General features: G+C 42.4%; 1 protein-coding gene across 3 annotated transcripts in view; it reads left to right on the forward strand.

The window, feature by feature from the left end:
* The window catches only part of SPTBN1 (spectrin beta, non-erythrocytic 1), a 184,297-nt gene that overhangs the window by 124,259 nt on the left and 41,087 nt on the right, over window positions 1–18,951 (forward strand). For all 3 annotated transcript variants that reach the window (XM_040429744.1, XM_040429745.1, XM_040429746.1), the window contains 8 exons: window positions 1,743–1,930; window positions 2,984–3,101; window positions 4,445–4,603; window positions 13,772–14,074; window positions 14,497–14,650; window positions 16,390–17,260; window positions 17,350–17,487; window positions 17,574–18,330. In XM_040429744.1, the coding sequence (XP_040285678.1) occupies window positions 1,743–1,930; window positions 2,984–3,101; window positions 4,445–4,603; window positions 13,772–14,074; window positions 14,497–14,650; window positions 16,390–17,260; window positions 17,350–17,487; window positions 17,574–18,330 (2,688 nt within the window). The remainder of the gene's footprint in view (window positions 1–1,742; window positions 1,931–2,983; window positions 3,102–4,444; window positions 4,604–13,771; window positions 14,075–14,496; window positions 14,651–16,389; window positions 17,261–17,349; window positions 17,488–17,573; window positions 18,331–18,951) is intronic.

An 18,951-nucleotide genomic window follows, 5' to 3' on the forward strand; every position in this document is an offset into this window, starting at 1 on the left:
TAAAACGGCACAACACGTATATATCTAAAGGCCGGCTGAGCAAGCAATTGTTGGGAGGGAACAGTTTCCTCACGGCAATCTTTTGCTAGTTAGTCAATTAGACCACTGCTGTTACAGTATAAGGCTCCATTCACACGTCCGCAAGTGTTGTCCGCACCCGTTCCGCAATTGTGCGGACCCATTCATTCTCTATGAATTTCCGGGGCGCGGCCCTGATCTTCCGGTCCGCAGCTCCGGAAAAAAATACAGCATGTCCTATTCTTGTCCGCAATTACGGACAAGAATAGGCATTTCTATGGGGGTGCCGGCTGGGTGTATTGCGGATCCGCAATGCACTACGGACGTGTGAATGGACCCTAATAAAGCCTTAAGAGAAGATGCCCCAGACGTAAATTATGGGGAATACAATTATTTACTAAATTGGCCGTGGCAGGAGATATGACAAATCTTTAAAAGACACACATTGTAGTTTATGGCCAAAGTGTTTGTCACGGACTTCTTCCTGTTATTCTAACCTTTGGTGTTTGTTGTTATAGCTGCCAGCTCCATATTGTTGATTTTTGTGCTCCGTTGGCCAAACTGGAAATTCCAGTTTCGTTTTCCTTTCTGATATTTTTATGTCAGAAGAATAGTTTCTCTTAATCACTTTGATTTCTTTGGGGTTCCTCTGGGGAAGAATCTAGCACTTCTCCTGGACGTAGTGGCAACAGCCACAGTTCATTTATTCTATACACAGCATGACCTGTGAATGAAACTATACTTACCTTGACTTCACTGCTCTTCCGGTCCCTATATGTAAACTTCCTGTATGGACAGGGTCACATGCACCGCTACACCCGATGACTGGCCTCAGTGGTGACTTTTCCCCAAGCAGGATTTGACCCACCAGTGATGTGTTGCTTGGGGACACGTCACCGCTGAGGCCAGTCATTGGTTGCAGTGGCGCATGTGACCCTGTCCATGTAGGGCCTGAAACTGCAGTGAGGACAACTCAGGTCCCAGGAAGCCAAAACTGAGCAGTAGGTTACTTTAGTTTTCTTCGCAGGTCCCGCTTACTGGGTGAAATAAATCATGGCTACCCCTTTAAAGGGATCCTGTCACATTGTACATGCAGTTTTGTCTGTCGGTGGCATGGTTTTGAATGCAAGCAAGTTCAGATTAATATATAGTTTTGTGGGAAATGATTCAGTAAAACTAGTTTCTGTAGTTAAATCCCTGTGCCAGTGGGCGGTCCTACTCAGTGATTGACAGCTATCTCTGTATGCACACACTGGAAAGGCTGTTGGGCACTGATAGGACCGACCACTGGACTCCAAAGTGTAGAAAGAGCCAAGATCTAAATTGCAAGCTATACTGCATGTTTCCCATAAATCTATATATTAATCTGCTCAGCTCCTCCTGCTCTATAACCTGCTGCCTGCAGCTCAGACACCATACTCAATGTGACAGGTTCCCTATAAAGTGGTTGTCACTGTAGTAAGTTTATTATAAGTGCCCTTATCACTCCAGTAGAGGTCCCTAGCAATAATAGTTGCAGGGTAGATGAGTTTTAATGTTATGCTTATACGTTATGCTTTTACATTTATGTCTTCAGCATACGTCAGGCTTTTAGCCTTGAACGGTTTGACCTAGCATTACATGTAAGCAGAATTTGATGGAAGGCATTCTTATGTCCACTATGGATTTAAGAGTAGCTTTCAATGTGTGATTGTTCTGAGTAACAATGTTCTATGTGTTTTCAGGTGCTTGATAATGCAATTGAGACCGAGAAGATGATCGAAAAATATGAGTCCCTGGCCTCAGACCTCCTTGAATGGATTGAGCAAACCATAATCATCCTCAACAACCGGAAATTTGCTAACTCACTGGTTGGTGTGCAACAGCAGCTTCAAGCATTCAACACCTACCGTACAGTGGAAAAACCGCCAAAGTAAGAAGGCAGTCTTGTACATACTGTGTCTGTTTGTAAGGCAAGCAAATGTAACCATTATCGGAGAAGGTAATAATTGCCTGTCCTGACATTTACTCTGCATTTCATCAAAAACAATTGTTTGAGAGCAGAGAATTGTCAACTTTTCCGTTGCTAAAAAATTTCAGCCTAAATCAGAAGAAATGTAAATGTTATGTATAAATTATAAGAAGGTCAGAAAAAGCATACATTTTATGTATAAATGAGAATAAAAAGACATGTTGGGTATAAACCAGAAGAGACTTACATGTTAGATATAAATCAGAAGACACATACATGTTCAAGTCTGGGCTCTGTGAGGGCCAAATCATCATCAATTTCAGGACTCCTTGTTCTTCTTTACACTGAAGATACTTCTTAATGACATTTTCCATATGTTCAGGGTCCTTTCCCTAATGCAGAATACATTTGGAGCCAATCAGACGCCTCCCTGATAACATTGCATTATGGATAAGTGCCTGTATTTCTCAGCATTGAGGACACCATTCATCTTGACTAAATCCCCCACTCCACTTGCTGAAATGCAGCCCCAATCTATTTGCATCTAATAAAGTAGTGGCATATGGATAAGATAATACCATTGCTTCACAGAATAGGGGATAACAAACTGATGGGTGAAGGTCCAACCACTGGAACCCCCACCAATCCTGAGAAGAGGGGTAAAATTCACCTGATCTGATGGAGCAGCAAGTTGTGCATGCGCCCTACTGCTCTATTCATTCTGTTTGGGACCCCCGGAAATAGACGCGCGCTGTACTAAGCTATCTCTGCCAGTCCCATGAGAATGAAAGGAGAGGCAGGGTGCCTGCCCGAATTTCCACTTGATCAGATCGGGACAACCAGATCCCTCTTCTCTGGATCGGTGGTGGCTGTAGACAGGGGATAACTTCGAAACAACCCCTTTAACCATAACAGTTGATAAAAGGTGGAGATTCACTTTAAGGAACAGACTTTGTAAATCAGTTTTATCTTTTCTAACATATATATTTTTTTCTTTCTCCCGTGTGTGTATAGATTTACAGAGAAAGGCAACCTGGAAGTGCTGCTCTTTACCATTCAGAGTAAGATGAGGGCCAACAACCAGAAAGTGTACATGCCAAGAGAGGGCAAGCTCATCTCCGATATTAACAAGGTGAGCACTGTAGCAATGTAGTAATCAGCGTTGTACTCCAGACATTTGTGGAACTGTCTTTCATCTTTCACAAGAATCATTAAAAGGAACCTGTCACCGGGATTTTATGTATAGAGCTGAGGACATGGGTTGCTAGGTGGCCGCTAGCACATCCGCAATACCCAGTCCCCATAGCTCTGTGTGCTTTTATTGTGTAAAAAAACCCATTTGATACATATGCAAATTAACATAAGAGTCATATCTTACTTGTGTGACCAGAAAATAGTCATATTTTCAAGCTCTGACTCTTCTCAGCTTAATTTGCATATGTATCAAATCTGTTTTTTTACACAATAAAAGCACACAGAGCTATGGGGACTGGGTATTACGGATGTGCTAGCGGCCATCTAGCAACCCATGTCCTCAGCTCTATACCCAAAATCCCGGTTACAGGTTCCCTTTAAAGGAAACCTATCATCAGGTTTTTCAGTCCCACCTGTGAGTGGAGCAGCAGTGTGCATGTTTGTCTTCCACCCGATTCACTATGGGACTGACGGAGCATTGTGCATGTTAGCACTATAGAGGTCAATGGAGCGGTGGACCGGCGTGCACACTTGAGCTCCATTCAGAAAAGGGTCTTGGAGATCTTTTGATCTTGGGAATGTAGGGCATCCCTCCGATTGGACCCCTGTGACCCAATAGTTATCACCTATCCTGTAGATAAGGGATCAATAATTTTCATGGGATAACCTCTTAAAACTTCTATTTCCAAACAAAAGTAAAAGGGGGCATAGTTGCAATGCTGTCCTGTCACCCTATCCAGTCCGTTTAATACCCAAAAGACAGACAAGTGAGCAGTGTAAATAAGTGGAAAAAATAAGAACATTTTTGAGGATTTATATATTAATGACCTATCCTCAGGATAGCTCATCAATAGCTGATCGTTGAGGGTCCGACCCCCACCCCTTCCCCGCCGATCAGCTGTTTAAAATGATAACTTCATGCCCCTCTACCAGCTCTTGCTGCTTCAAGTGCTTTTACATTTAATATTTTTTCATGTTAAACTTGAGGACCATCTTACACTTTGGGGTTTGGGTGGAGAAGAATAAGAACTTCTTGTCCGGGATTAGGCCTCTGAGAGCATATTTGTTTTTTTTACATATATCAGATTGACACTGCTTGCTACTGAGTCCTGTGCTGCCCTATTGCTTTATATATATATAAATGACACATCCCTCATTCCTGGTCTTGTCAAATTATGTGCCGAGTTTGAGAGAATGGCCCTCTGTCTTTCAGAATTGGCACTTACTACATTACGTTTCCTAAGCTCTCAGTAAAAAGTTTTTTTCATTTAATTTGTCCAGGCCTGGGAAAGACTGGAAAAAGCTGAACACGAGAGAGAACTGGCACTGCGAAATGAGCTGATCCGACAGGAGAAACTGGAACAACTTGCACGAAGATTTGATCGCAAGGCAGCTATGAGGGAGACCTGGCTGAGTGAAAACCAACGCTTAGTGTCTCAGGTATGATCTCATGGTGGGATATAAAACCTGTCTTCTACTACTAAAACAGAAATATATGTTATCATTAGAAATGTAACGGGCAGAATTGAACTTTTTTGAGCTACTTAGTAATTAAAGTACAAGTTCCCATTGATCAGCTCGTTGAGGATCTGCTGCCATGTCCTTTTCTGCCCTGCCAAAATTCCCAATCCATTCAGCCAGCCAAGTCTTTTAGAACGTGATTTACCTCCTCTTTCTTTAATATAACTTAAAGGGCTTATGAAGCACCAGGATTTTTTTTTACACCCAATTGATAATGGTATAAAATAAAATAAAATAAAAAAAAGAGATGTCAATGCTTCCGTGGTCTCTAGCCAGCTAGCAATGATGTGGCATGTCAACATGAGAATGCTGCAGACATGTCAACACCACCGATATCACTGCAGAGCCATATCACGACAACTAGACATCACCGGAGCCAGGTAAACAGACTGATGGGGGACAAGGGAAGCAATGACACAGGAGCAACAGGACATTGGTAATGTGAGCATTACTCCTTGTGTTATGTTATACCGTTACCAGCTGTAAAACATTTCATGGGGCTGGAAAACCCCTTTAATAGGGCATATTTGCAAGTGTCCCTTTAAACATAAAATAAATGCATAACTGTAGTTTACAATTAGGTAACAATAGGGAAGGGGTGGCTTAAAGTGGTTGTTTCATGAAAGCTTTTTCTGTCCGTATGCTCTCTTAGAGCAGACACCGTATACATGTGTAGCCTGCTCTCCCTGAATTAGAGGCCAGTAAGCACAGAGAGAGGTATCATATAGAGCAGTTTCCCATCTGGAAAGAGGTCACCTTGTTGTGGTGGATGGGCACAAATAATTTTGCTGACAATCTATTTAAGTACATCTCATTCTTTTTCTTTAGGGACTATAGCATTAGTTCATATATTCCATGTTTGCAGAGTGCTGTAGCATTGTGTTTGCTTGTACATATTCTCTCTTACGGCACATGAATGTCATAAAGGAGGGTCTCTCACTTGGAGTCCCCTTTTGTGATCCACAATCCATTTTGGTGGACAAGCCGCCCTTGTGTTATATGGACAGTCGTTCATCTGAATGGCTGCCAGGTAATGCTGCATTCCTCCTTCAGCAGAAGTTCCTGTCTGGCTGCAGCTTCCACGGACATAGAGCAGCTGTGAGTAGGACCTGTGCTGATCAGTGCAGCACCTGCATTTTTCCCTTCACCCATGACGGCACCACGAGAGAGAGAATCCATCCCCACAGACAGGAAACCTGCAGAATAAAAGGGCGGACACTCTCCTCCCAATTCAGTGTGGTTTCCTGTCTCTGGGGAAGCCTGCAGTTTTTCTTTCAGATACCTTCCCTCTGGTGGTGCTCCTATGTCGATCCAATGGTGCGCTCGATCTTGTCCTCAGACATACCTGCTGTCCCTGGGAATGTAATGCGGCATCAGTTGGTGCGCTAGTAGGGATGGGCAGAGGCACAGCAAAACTCCTGAGAGAGTGCTTTGTGTGCTGGAGCATGGAGTGCCTGGCGGCATCGCTGATGCTCTAGAGGCACGGTCGTCCGGACCCCAGGGGGAGGAGGAGCTTCCGGCAGAGAGTGAGGCCGGGAAAGCATGAGGAGTCACGTGGTTTGGCGCGCAGCATCAGGCATGATGTCATCACAGAGCACCTATGAGTAGGGTGCGCAATGGGCTGCATGTCTGTGACCTAAGCAGCGCTCTGGTGGCCAGCAACAGAAGCATGGAAGAGGACAAACACACTGAGGAGTCTGCAGTCCCTCCAACCTTGTTACCTCTAAGGGGGTGAGTGTTCTGGGTGATGTTATGCTTCTCTCTGCTGATGCACTTATACTAATGTGTTACAGACAAAACCTAAGAAGGTGGTGACTAAGAGAAAGAATAAGGAATGTGCTCTTTGTAAAGCTGGGTTGTCTTCTGAATGGGAAAATAAAATGTGTCAGTCCTGTATTGATAAAACGGTGGCTGAGGGATCGCCATAATTTTATAAATGTCTTCAGGCACTAGTCAGATCGGAAGTTAATTCTACCCTATCGTCTAAAAAAGTCTTGGGTGAAAAAGATCCTAAAGTAAGGCGCCATGAGACTCCACAGGAACATTTTTCATCTGATTCTGATGAAGAGGAGATACACCCCTCATTATATGGGCATTCTGACGATTCATCCATATCTTCCTCTGAAGAAGGTGAAATTAGTGGTAGACCATGTTTCCCCATAGAAGACACAGAAAAACTCCTGAAAGTCGTACGTTTAACAATGGGCATTGAGGAGACAGAAGAGCCCCGGTCTATAGAGGATATTATGTTTGGGGGGCTAGAATCCAGACACCACAGCACCTTCCTGGTCCATAAAAATGTTTCAGCCTTAATTAAAGGGGTATGGAAAAAAACTAACAGGAAGGTTTACATCTCAAAATATCTCAAACGTAAATATCCCTTTAAAGAGGAAGATTGTGCTACATGGGATAAAGCACCCAGGATAGATGTAGCCATCTCTAAAGTATCCAGAAAGATGGCTCTTCCCTTTGACGATATGGGTATATTGAAAGACCCATTAGATAAAAAAGCCGATACTTTTTTAAAGGGAGCATAGGAGGCATCTACTTCTTCCTTCAGACCATGTATAGCTTCTACATGTACGGCCCGATCTCTTATAGTCTGGCTCTCCAAGGGAAGAGATTTGAGCATCCTTGCCAACGATAAATAAAGCAGCTGACTTCCTGACGGATGCCTCAGCTGATTCTGTCAGACTGGCGGCCAGATCCGTCGCTTTTTCAAATTCTGCACGGAGAGCCCTGTGGCTAAAGAATTGGGTTGGAGATTTCCCGTCAAAAAACAAACTATGCGGTGAGGAGAGTACCTTTTTGGGCCAACATTGGATGACTTGTTAGATAAGGCTGCGGATAAAAAGAGAAACTTTCCGGGGTTTCAGAGTTCATTCTCCTCTAAAAATAGGTTTAACAGTTCCTTTCGCCCCTTTAGAAGTAATCAAGAAATCCAGAGAAGATAGGTTTCTGAACCAAAGGAGAGGTAGAAATAACTTTTTCAGTCAGTCCTTTGGAGACCAAAAGAAACAGGATCAGCAATGACGCCCGAAGTCAGGTGGGGGGGCAGATTATAAAAATAATAATTTCCCGGCCTGGTCCCAGATTTCTTCAAGTTCATGGATACTAGACACCATTCTCAACGGGTTAAAATTAGAATTCGTCTGGCCCCTCCAGTAAGATTGTTAACTACAAAAGATCAGGCTCTAGGAAATTCTTCCATGGAAAGCGAGGTACTAAAACTAGTCGAAAAATTTGTTTTAGTCCCAGTAGCAAAGGTGGAAGAAGGCTAGGGGTTTTACTCTCCCCTGTTTCTAGTGAAAAAAAACCTGATGGTTCTTTCAGGACAATAATAAACTTGAAGAGATTAAATCTGGAAAAATCAAGACCACATCCCACCAGAAGACAGTCCTTTTTGGGATTGATATTAGATTTATCTTGCCAGAGTTGTTTTTTACCACAGAAAAAAGTGTTTCTTATCCAGGAAATGTTCAGACATCTGATCAGAAACCTGGTGATCACAATGAGAAAAGCAATGTCTATCCTGGGGTCCCTCACATCATGTATTCCAGCAGTACAATGGGCGCAACTCCACTCAAGGGCTCTCCAGTGGGAGGTCCTGTCTTGCTGGGAGTAAAAGAACTCCCTAGATGCGAAAATAAGAATATCGGACCAGACTCTCTCTAGAACTTGACGTGGTGGTTGGAGAGAGAAAATCTGATTCAGGGAGTCCCATGGAAGCTGGAAGACTTGATTTGTCTAACTACGGACACAAGTCCCTGGGGGGGAGGGGGTGCTCACGTTCAGGAGACCTCCTTTCAGGATCGTTGGGGGGATATGCAAAAAAGGGGGCCTCCAGCCTAAAAGAGCTAGCTGCTGTACGTCTAGCAATGAGTTCTGTTCTTCCAAGAATAAGAGGAAAAAATCTCAGAATTATGACGGACAACAAAACAGTAGTCTCGTACCTGAACAAACAGGGGTGCACAAGGTGCAAAATTCTAATGCAGGAAGCCCAGAAAATCCTCTTACTAGTAGAAAGAGTGTGCATCGATATCGGCAGTACATATCAGGGGCGTGGAAAACAGACAGGTAGACTTCCTCAGCCATCATCTTCTCTCTCAGGTCGAATGGACTCTAGACCAATCCATTTTCAAGAAAATAACGGCCCTCTGGGGACAGCCAGATATAGACCTATTTGCTACCTACCAAAACAAGAAAGTTCAGAAATTCTTCTCCCTGGATCCAACAGAATCCCCTTATGGAATAGATGCCTTCCTATAGAATTGGAAATTTCCCCTGGCCTACGCCTTTCCTCCTCTTCCCTTGATTCCTCGTGTACTACGGAATATCAGGGAAGATGGGGCGAGGGTTATCCTCATTGCTCCATTTTGGCCGAGATAGTCTTGGTTCACGTGGCTCTGGATCATGTTGATCTCTGATCCATGGGTTCTTCCAGAGATCCGGAGTCTGTTGAGCCAGGGTCCAGTTTTTCATCCAGGCATAAAGAATCTCCACCTAACTGCCTGGAACTTAAAAGGTACTTGCTAGGGAGGAAAGGATTCTCTGATGCCTTGATCGCTACTCTTTTTAAGAGTAGGAAAAAGGTAACAGTAGCCATCTATGCTAGGGTATGGCAGAGATGTTTGGATTTTGCTCGTATCCAAATTAATGACTTTCCCTTTTCTGCTTCCATTCATCTAATATTAGTTTCTTCAGAAGGGACTAGCGGGTAGTACCTTAAAAGTACACGTCTCGGCCCTGTCGGCCCTATTTAATCAAGAAATTGCAGGTTGCACATGGGTATCGAGGTTCTTTAGAGCAGTAGCCAGATATACTCCGGCAACTTCAGCTAGACCTCCTTGGGATTTAAGCCTAGTTTTAAAGGCCCTAACCTCCATTTGAGCCTCTGGAGACCAGCTCCATTAAATGTCTCGCCTTGAAGTTATGTCTTCTAATAGCTTTAACATCTGCTCGCAGGATTAATGAGATTCAGTCCATTTCCATCAATCCTCCTTATACCACAATTTTAAAAGATAAAGTTCTGATACGTCCAGACCCAGCTTTTCTTCCAAAAGTAGTTTCCAAATTTCATAGGTCCCAAGAAATTGTTCTTCCTACCCTATTTAAAAACCCTGGGTCAGACTAAGAAAGATCCCTTCACTGCCTAGATGTCAGAAGGGCTTTGATTATCTATCTCGCACTAAAGATTGGTGCAAATCTTCTTCACTCTTTATTCTCTTATAAGGAGTGAATAAGGGTAATGCGGCCTCCATTAGTTCTATTGCTAGGTGGATTGTTTCGGCTATATTCTTATCTTATCTTGCATCCGGGTTATCTCCTCTGGTGGGTCTTAAGGAACATTCTACCAGGGCAGTTGCTACCTCCTGGGCGGAAAGATCCTCTGTTCCTATAGAGGATATTTGCAGAGCAGCTACCTGGTCTTCTCCTTCAATCTTTTTTAAGCACTATCTGCTTGATTTGAACTCCTCCCCTTTAAGGTCTTCCTTTGGGGAAAAGGTGCTTCTTTCTACTCTCCCATCCTGAAATTTCCTCTGGTAAATCTCTTGTGGTGCTGTCATGGATGAAGGGAAAAATGATGATTACTTACCGGTACTTTGATTTTTCCAGAGCCCATGACAGCACCCTGCTGGATTTTTTTTCTGGTTCTCTTATATTCACGCGGGTGTAGAAAAAAAACTTGTTAACATTATATAATCCATAATTTTCGTTTATGTTGGCGTACTTCCTCCGATGCTTGGATATCACACTTAATTGGGAGGAGAGTGTCCAGCCTTTTATTCTACAAGTTTCCTGTCTGTGGGGGCGGATCCTCTCTCTCGTGGTGCTGTCATGGGCTCTAGAAAATCAAATTACCGGTAAGTAATCATCATTTTCTAAGGTGTTGTCTCTAAAGGGAACAGCCCTTGGACTAAAATATTAAATGTCACAGACTTCTTTTCAGATGATGATGCTCTCTCATCGGTCTCTATAACGAACGTTGTTAAATTTCACATGACAGCCAATTGTTTTGGTTGATATCGTCCATTTTGATCAACTTTAGACTAATGTGTAAGGCCATCTTAAGACTCTTACCCACCTCACCTGTATAGAGCAGGTCAGTCAGTATTGCTGCAGAATTTTTGATGTTTGCTTACTCCGAAAAGATAGCAGTCTTGAAAAGGGAGCATGGTCAAACTATATACTTTGACTCCTGTATCCAAGGCAAAGGAATTAGTGGCACAAGTATGAGGTTGTATATAAAATACAGCGGCTCACCCCTATCACGTATGGATAGGTGCTCACCCTCCGGTCCTACCCTCAGGACCTAGAAGGAAAAATGGAGTGTATACAAAATGAAGGGGCACTCACATATGGGAAACACTGGACGATTAAATAAATGTAATTTAATATTCTAAAAACAAACCCCTAAAATATACTAAAAACATATAATGTAACAACCTATAAATTACATATATGTGAATCCTAATAGCACTTTGGTAAGCGTGCTGGCGTAAAATGCTGTTAATGCGTGGTATCACATACAGTCCATGTAGACAATCTCTTAATGTAGATATAAACTCGCCAGTCTATAAATTCATAGATACACAGGCATATAATTGTGGGTATAGTGAAACAATGTCTCAATTGGTATAGAAAAATGACCGCACAATGTGTTCCAGTGGTAACAGTGGTGTGAAATATCCGGAATATCACACCAGTGATTTATAACACTATGTCCAATTGCGATAGAACATGGGAGTCCAATATTCAGTTAAGCACGTTGGGATGAACTTCCCAGTTACTTACAGTGTCCAGCCGCTTATGGTAACCCGGTCTCTCCCCTCCTCACTGCTAGACCGCAGTGTATAGTTACCCAGGTGGCCGTGCCTGGCCGGCCGTGGCGTCCCACGTGACCTGGGGTTCCGGGCGGACGCTTTAGTGACGTCACTGCTGTGCGGCGGCAATTTCAAATTCAGAAGTCAATCTTTAGCGATTACAGCTAGATATCCAATTTCTTTGGTCTTTTGCTTGAATCCACGCTCACTCTGTAATGCCAGACGCGTTTCAGGGTCTTACACCCCTTCCTCAGTGGCCACCGAGTGAGTGGATTCTCACTCCTTATAAATGATACTGACCCACCCACAATTGTGCTTTTTTTCAGCTTATTGCAATACATGGAATGGATTTGGTTGTTCTTATTTTGCTGTTACAATTTATACATAAATGTGATTAAAAACATAAATATTACTCCCCATATAATGGCTACAATGTTAAAATGTTAAGATAATAGTCCTAGGGAAGAATTGCAAGGTCGGTGATACATTTTGAAATAAAAACGCATCAAAACCGCAGCCATGTGAACTGCGTTTTGTATGCGATTTCTATAATTTAATGTTCTGAAGGGCAAGATGATCCCTACCAAGGGACTTGGACCTAAACCGCATCAATATATTTGAATCTTGTCTGCGGTTATGTGGTTTGTTGATTTGTTCCTCAGATTTCATATATTGCTGGGATAATTGATAGTAATATATGTGGGGAGCAGCATATCAATTATCCCAGCAATATATGAAATCTGAGGAACAAATCAACAAACCACATAACCGCAGACAAGATTCAAATATATTGATGCGGTTTAGGTCCAAGTCCCTTGGTAGGGATCATCTTGCCCTTCAGAACATTAAATTATAGAAATCGCATACAAAACGCAGTTCACATGGCTGCGGTTTTGATGCGTTTTTATTTCAAAATGTATCACCGACCTTGCAATTCTTCCCTAGGACTATTATCTTAACATTTTAACATTGTAGCCATTATATGGGGAGTAATATTTATGTTTTTAATCACATTTATGTATAAATTGTAACAGCAAAATAAGAACAACCAAATCCATTCCATGTATTGCAATAAGCTGAAAAAAAGCACAATTGTGGGTGGGTCAGTATCATTTATAAGGAGTGAGAATCCACTCCCTCGGTGGCCACTGAGGAAGGGGTGTAAGACCCTGAAACGCGTCTGGCATTACAGAGTGAGCGTGGATTCAAGCAAAAGACCAAAGAAATTGGATATCTAGCTGTAATCGCTAAAGATTGACTTCTGAATTTGAAATTGCCGCCGCACAGCAGTGACGTCACTAAAGCGTCCGCCCGGAACCCCAGATCACCAGGTCACGTGGGACGCCACGGCCGGCCAGGCACGGCCACCTGGGTAACTATACACTGCGGTCTAGCAGTGAGGAGGGGAGAGACCGGGTTACCATAAGCGGCTGGACACTGTAAGTAACTGGGAAGTTCATCCCAACGTGCTTAACTGAATATTGGACTCCCATGTTCTATCGCAATTGGACATAGTGTTATAAATCACTGGTGTGATATTCCGGATATTTCACACCACTGTTACCACTGGAACACATTGTGCGGTCATTTTTCTATACCAATTGAGACATTGTTTCACTATACCCACAATTATATGCCTGTGTATCTATGAATTTATAGACTGGCGAGTTTATATCTACATTAAGAGATTGTCTACATGGACTGTATGTGATACCACGCATTAACAGCATTTTACGCCAGCACGCTTACCAAAGTGCTATTAGGATTCACATATATGTAATTTATAGGTTGTTACATTATATGTTTTTAGTATATTTTAGGGGTTTGTTTTTAGAATATTAAATTACATTTATTTAATCGTCCAGTGTTTCCCATATGTGAGTGCCCCTTCATTTTGTATACACTCCAAGTATGAGGTTGCTCGTTGATGTGAAAAGAAATTCAAGACCATTCCCATGGTTAATTTACAAGAGGGATTCTCACCAACTGTCCTCCAGTTTCATTGATGCAAAGTACTTCGTTATAAATAAGTGGTTAGCCTTTTTTCTTTAGACTCCTGATACTTTTATTTTTCTGTCCAATTGTTCCTAATCTGAAGAAATTTGTACTTTTGTGTCATCTTCTTAATGACAGATACAACTGTTATTTTTTATTTTTCTTTAAATAGAAGCTGCAGGAAATATTCTTATTTCACAGTTTGCTTCCTTACATTAATAATAAATGTATTAATAATAATCTCTATTGTATTTCCAAATGTTAACAGGATAACTTTGGTTTTGATCTCCCTGCTGTGGAAGCCGCCACCAAGAAACATGAAGCCATTGAGACTGACATTGCAGCCTATGAAGAGCGTGTGCAGGCTGTGGTGGCAGTGGCGCGAGAACTGGAAGCCGAAAACTACCACGACATAAAACGCATCACTGCTCGTAAAGATAATGTCATCCGACTTTGGGAGTATCTCTTGGAGCTACTGCGTGCAAGAAGACAGCGCCTGGAAATGAACCTTGGGTTGCAGAAGGTTTTCCAAGAGATGCTCTACATCATGGACTGGATGGACGAGATGAAGGTTGGCTGTGTTTCTTCAGCACTTAGTATATAATATGCACTTTGTTAGACTAAATTTGCTTTCTTAGCAACGTTATTAGATATTTATTAGATATTTTATCAGATAGTAGCAGTAAATATCTGGATTCTATAATTTAAAACATAAAGTACTTATATTCCTCTAAAACATGGCACAAGTCAATAATAACATTGGGGCTTCTCCATCAAATATTAATGAGCCGCTCCCATTTGATAATTTTTTTTAGCAAGTATGAAAAACTGTGCATTTCTTATTGTAACCATTTGTGTAAAGGACAAGGCGCCGCTTTCATTTCATAAAAATGTTCTCCTTTGCGCCACGGCGCTTTCTTAATGCTGGATATACTCAAATAAAAAAAATCTCTAAACTGGTTCAGTTCGTTATGAAAATGTGCTCTCTTGCAGGTGTTACTATTGTCTCAGGATTATGGAAAGCATTTGTTGGGGGTTGAGGACCTGTTACAGAAACATGCTTTGGTAGAAGCGGACATTGCCATTCAAGCAGAAAGAGTGCGAGGTGTTAATGCCTCTGCCCAAAGATTTGCAACTGAAGGAGACGGTAAGAAACAAAGTCTTAGCAACCCCATAAAATTTACGGGGGTTGTGCAGCCAATAACTGAGAATAGGTCATCAATATCTGATCGTGGGGGTGGGGTACAACTTCTGACACCCCCACCGATCATCTGTTTGAAGAGGAAGCGGCTTCCTCATCAAGATTACACTGTGCATTGTCTTGCTTGCAGCGGCAGCACAGTGCAAGTACAAGTGAAAAGCTCAAGCACTTGTAATTACACTGTGCCGCCGAGACTTCCAAGATGACAAGCAGTGTAATCTTGAAGAGGAAGCCTTCAAACTGCTTATTGGTGAGGGTGCCAGGAGTCAGACCCCTCCACAGATCAGAAATGAATGACTTATCCTGAGGGTAGGTCATCAATATGTACTGGCTGCACAATCCCATTAAAGCTGTTTCAGTTGTCTGGTGTAGCTGTGGATATTCTTTGAAGCAACTTATTTAAACGGCAATAAATTTAAATCAGGTTTTTATTATGCACCTGCATTTTTTGGTATTTTTATTTACTTTCTCTTAGGCTACTTTCACACTCGCGTTTGTTGCAGATCCGTCTTGTATCTACACAGACGGATCCGCACAGATAATGCAAACGCTTGTATCCGTTCATAACGGATCCATTTGCATTAATTATTCCAAAAAAAAGTCCAAGTCAAAACGGATCCGTCTTGACTTACATTGAAAGTCAATGGGGGACAGATCCGTTTTCAATTGCACCATATTGTGTCAGTGAAAAACTGATCCGTCCCCATTGACTTACATTGTAAGTCAGGACGGATCTGTTTGGCTCCGCATCGTCAGACAGACACCAAAACGCTGCAAGCTGCATTTTAGTGACCGTCTAAAAAACGCAATGGAGACCAAAGGCAGCCAAATTGATGCATTCTGAACGGATCCTTATCCATTCAGAATGCATTGGGGCTGAACTGATCTGTTTTGGGCCGCTTGTGAGAGCCCTCAAACGGATCTCACAAGCGGACCCAGAAACGCCAGTGTGAAAGTAGCCTTAGGTGTCTATCCACATAAAAAAAATAATATGAAAGTGCTGTTTTTACACTGGCCTTTATCTAAAGCAATCATGCAGTCAGCTTTGCTTATATATACTGGGACAGGATGAGACCTGTGGGAGGGAATTGAAGTTTCTATTCAGACTGACTGGGTCCAAATCAGAGCATGGGCGTTCTGCTCAGCCATTTGGAGGCCAGACCGCTGCTATAGCATCAGTGGCTGACTGAGCACAAGCACCAAATCCTCTGCTGTTTCACAATCAGCCGCTGATGTATTGTACTGCTGGAGATAGGGCACTGTACTTAGCTTTTTGGCAGTCCCATAGACATAGAATTGAGCGGCACTGCTCCATTCAAATGGGAAACATTAGACCCCAGTCTTGTGATCGCGGGGGCCTCTGTGGTTGAACCCCCACCGATCAGACACTTATTTCAAGTTGTCATTAAGGGACAGCCCCTGTAAATTTATTAAAGCTAAAATTGTATTCATGACACCCTTTTTAATTTAAATTGTTGCCATCTGAATGGCCTTTATTTAGATAATTTCAATAAGCCTATTATTGAGTTGAGTGGCACGGTCCATGAATTCATTGGCATATAACTAGCTGCTGGATGAGAGATCATTATGAGAGAGTGTATGAGACTACAGATCCAGTCAGGTTCATATTTGTAAGCTATCCTTGTAGAAAATGTAGTAATATGAGGTTTGATCTTCTTTTGTAGGCTATAAGCCCTGTGACCCACAAGTCATCCGGGATCGTGTAGCTCACATGGGGTTTTGCTACCAAGAACTGTGTCAACTGGCAGCTGAAAGACGAGCACGTTTGGAAGAATCAAGGCGTCTTTGGAAGTTTTTCTGGGAAATGGCAGAGGAGGAGGGATGGATAAGAGAAAAGGAGCAGATCATATCTTCTGATGACTATGGAAAGGATTTGACCAGTGTTATTCGTTTGCTTTGCAAGCATAAAGCATTTGAAGATGAAATGAGTGGACGAAGTGGTCACTTGCTGCAGACAATCAAGGAAGGTGAGGAGATGATTGCTGAGGAGCACTTTGGATCTGAGAAGATAAGAGAGAGAATAAAGGATATTCAGGAGCAGTGGGCTAACCTTGAGCAGTTGTCTGCTATTAGGAAGAAACGTCTAGAAGAAACATCAAGTTTCCATCAGTTCCAAGCAGATGCAGATGACATTGATGCATGGATGCTGGACATCTTAAAGATCGTTTCTAGTAGTGATGTTGGACACGATGAATACTCTACACAGTCTCTAGTAAAGAAACACAAAGATGTAGCAGAGGAAATTGGAAGTTACAGATCAACTATTGATGCTCTTCATGAGCAAGCGGCTGCCCTACCCGAGGAGCAGTTTGAGTCTGCAGAAGTTCAGAGCAGGTTGTCTGGAATAGAAGAGAGATACAAGGAACTGGCTGAGCTGACAAAACTTCGAAAACAGGCTCTTCAGGATGCCCTTACTCTGTATAAGATGTTTAGTGAAGCTGATGCTTGTGAGCTTTGGATTGTTGAAAAGGAGCAGTGGCTGAACAATATGCAAATACCAGAGAAGCTGGAAGATCTGGAGGTCATTCAGCACAGGTAGCTATAATCTCCTTGCTTTCAGTATATATATTCTGCATGAGATTTTAAGGTGTCTGATATCTAATAGCAGTTGGTTGTCATTTTAGATTTGAGAGCTTGGAACCAGAAATGAACAATCAGGCTTCACGGGTAGCTGTTGTCAACCAGATTGCCCGTCAGTTGATTCACAGTGGCCATCCAAGTGAGAGAGAAATCAAAGCCCAGCAAGACAAGTTGAACACCAGGTGAGTATGTGAACAGGCTACAAATACCTGCATTTTTAGTGTTCTTTTATGGTGTGTTCACGTTTTCTTAATTTTTTTTTTATTAGATGGAGTCAGTTCAGAGAACTGGTGGATCGAACAAAAGATGCCCTCAGTTCAGCCCTTAGTATTCAAAATTACCACCTTGAGTGCAATGAGACAAAGTCCTGGATTAGGGAAAAGACCAAAGTCATTGAGTCCACTCAAGAGCTGGGTAATGACCTGGCTGGAGTTATGGCTCTTCAGAGGAAATTAACAGGCATGGAACGTGACTTAGCTGCTATTGAGGCCAAATTGACTGATCTCCAGAAGGAAGCAGAGAAACTGGAGGCTGAGCACCCAGATCAAGCTCATGCCATTATGAATAGACTTGCAGAGATCAATGAAGTTTGGGAAGAAATGAAAACCACCTTGAAAAACAGAGAAGAGTCCCTTGGTGAAGCCAGCAAGCTCCAACAATTCCTGCGTGACTTAGATGACTTCCAGTCATGGTTATCAAGGACCCAGACAGCTATTGCCTCAGAAGATATGCCAAACACTTTAGCCGAGGCTGAAAAGTTACTCACACAGCATGAAAACATCAAGAATGAAATTGACAACTATGAGGAGGACTACCAGAAGATGAGAGACATGGGCGAAATGGTGACACAAGGACAGACAGATGCACAGTACATGTTCTTGCGCCAGCGTCTCCAGGCTCTTGATACTGGATGGAATGAGCTTCACAAAATGTGGGAGAACAGACAAAACCTCTTAAGCCAGTCCCATGCCTACCAACTCTTCTTACGAGATACCAAGCAGGCAGAAGCTTTCCTTAATAACCAGGTGTGTTAAGACTTTGTATATGTATGCGTTTTTTGTATTGACTGGTTTATTGTAAAGGGATATTCTCTTTCAGTTTTAATGATGCCTTTAAGGTTTCTTCTACACCTAACAGCAGTTTTCTTTACTATAAATTCAATGTTTTTTTGACTGTGTGGCTCTGACAAGTGAACACATACCTCGAAAAAAAAATAAAACACACGGGAAAAAAAAAAACCATGATATTTCACCCCCGGGGTACAGGCACTATAAGAACTTAATCCATAGGACTCTCTTCCAATCAGCTTGGTAGCTTCCATTTATTACAGATACCACAATGCTGTGCCGGATGGACACCAGTGGCACCCAATGACTTATAATAAGGACTGTTGGGTTACACGAGGCTTCACTTTTTACAGAAAAATAGACAACAGAGGTTACAAATAGAGGCTCTGACTTAAATGTGAATAGGGCCTTAGATGTATAGAAATAGCCTGTCATAAAGTAGCTCTTTTGCAAGCTTTAGGACCTTGGTGTCTATGCCCATATGTCATGGTGGGATATAGCTAGTTATAATTTAATTTGCTGGTCCTTAGGTTGACTTTTCTAGTCCTTTGCATTTTTTCATTTAACATGCCATTTTAA

Source organism: Bufo bufo, chromosome 4 (assembly GCF_905171765.1).
Source record: "Bufo bufo chromosome 4, aBufBuf1.1, whole genome shotgun sequence".
NCBI classification, from domain to species: Eukaryota; Metazoa; Chordata; class Amphibia; order Anura; family Bufonidae; genus Bufo; species Bufo bufo.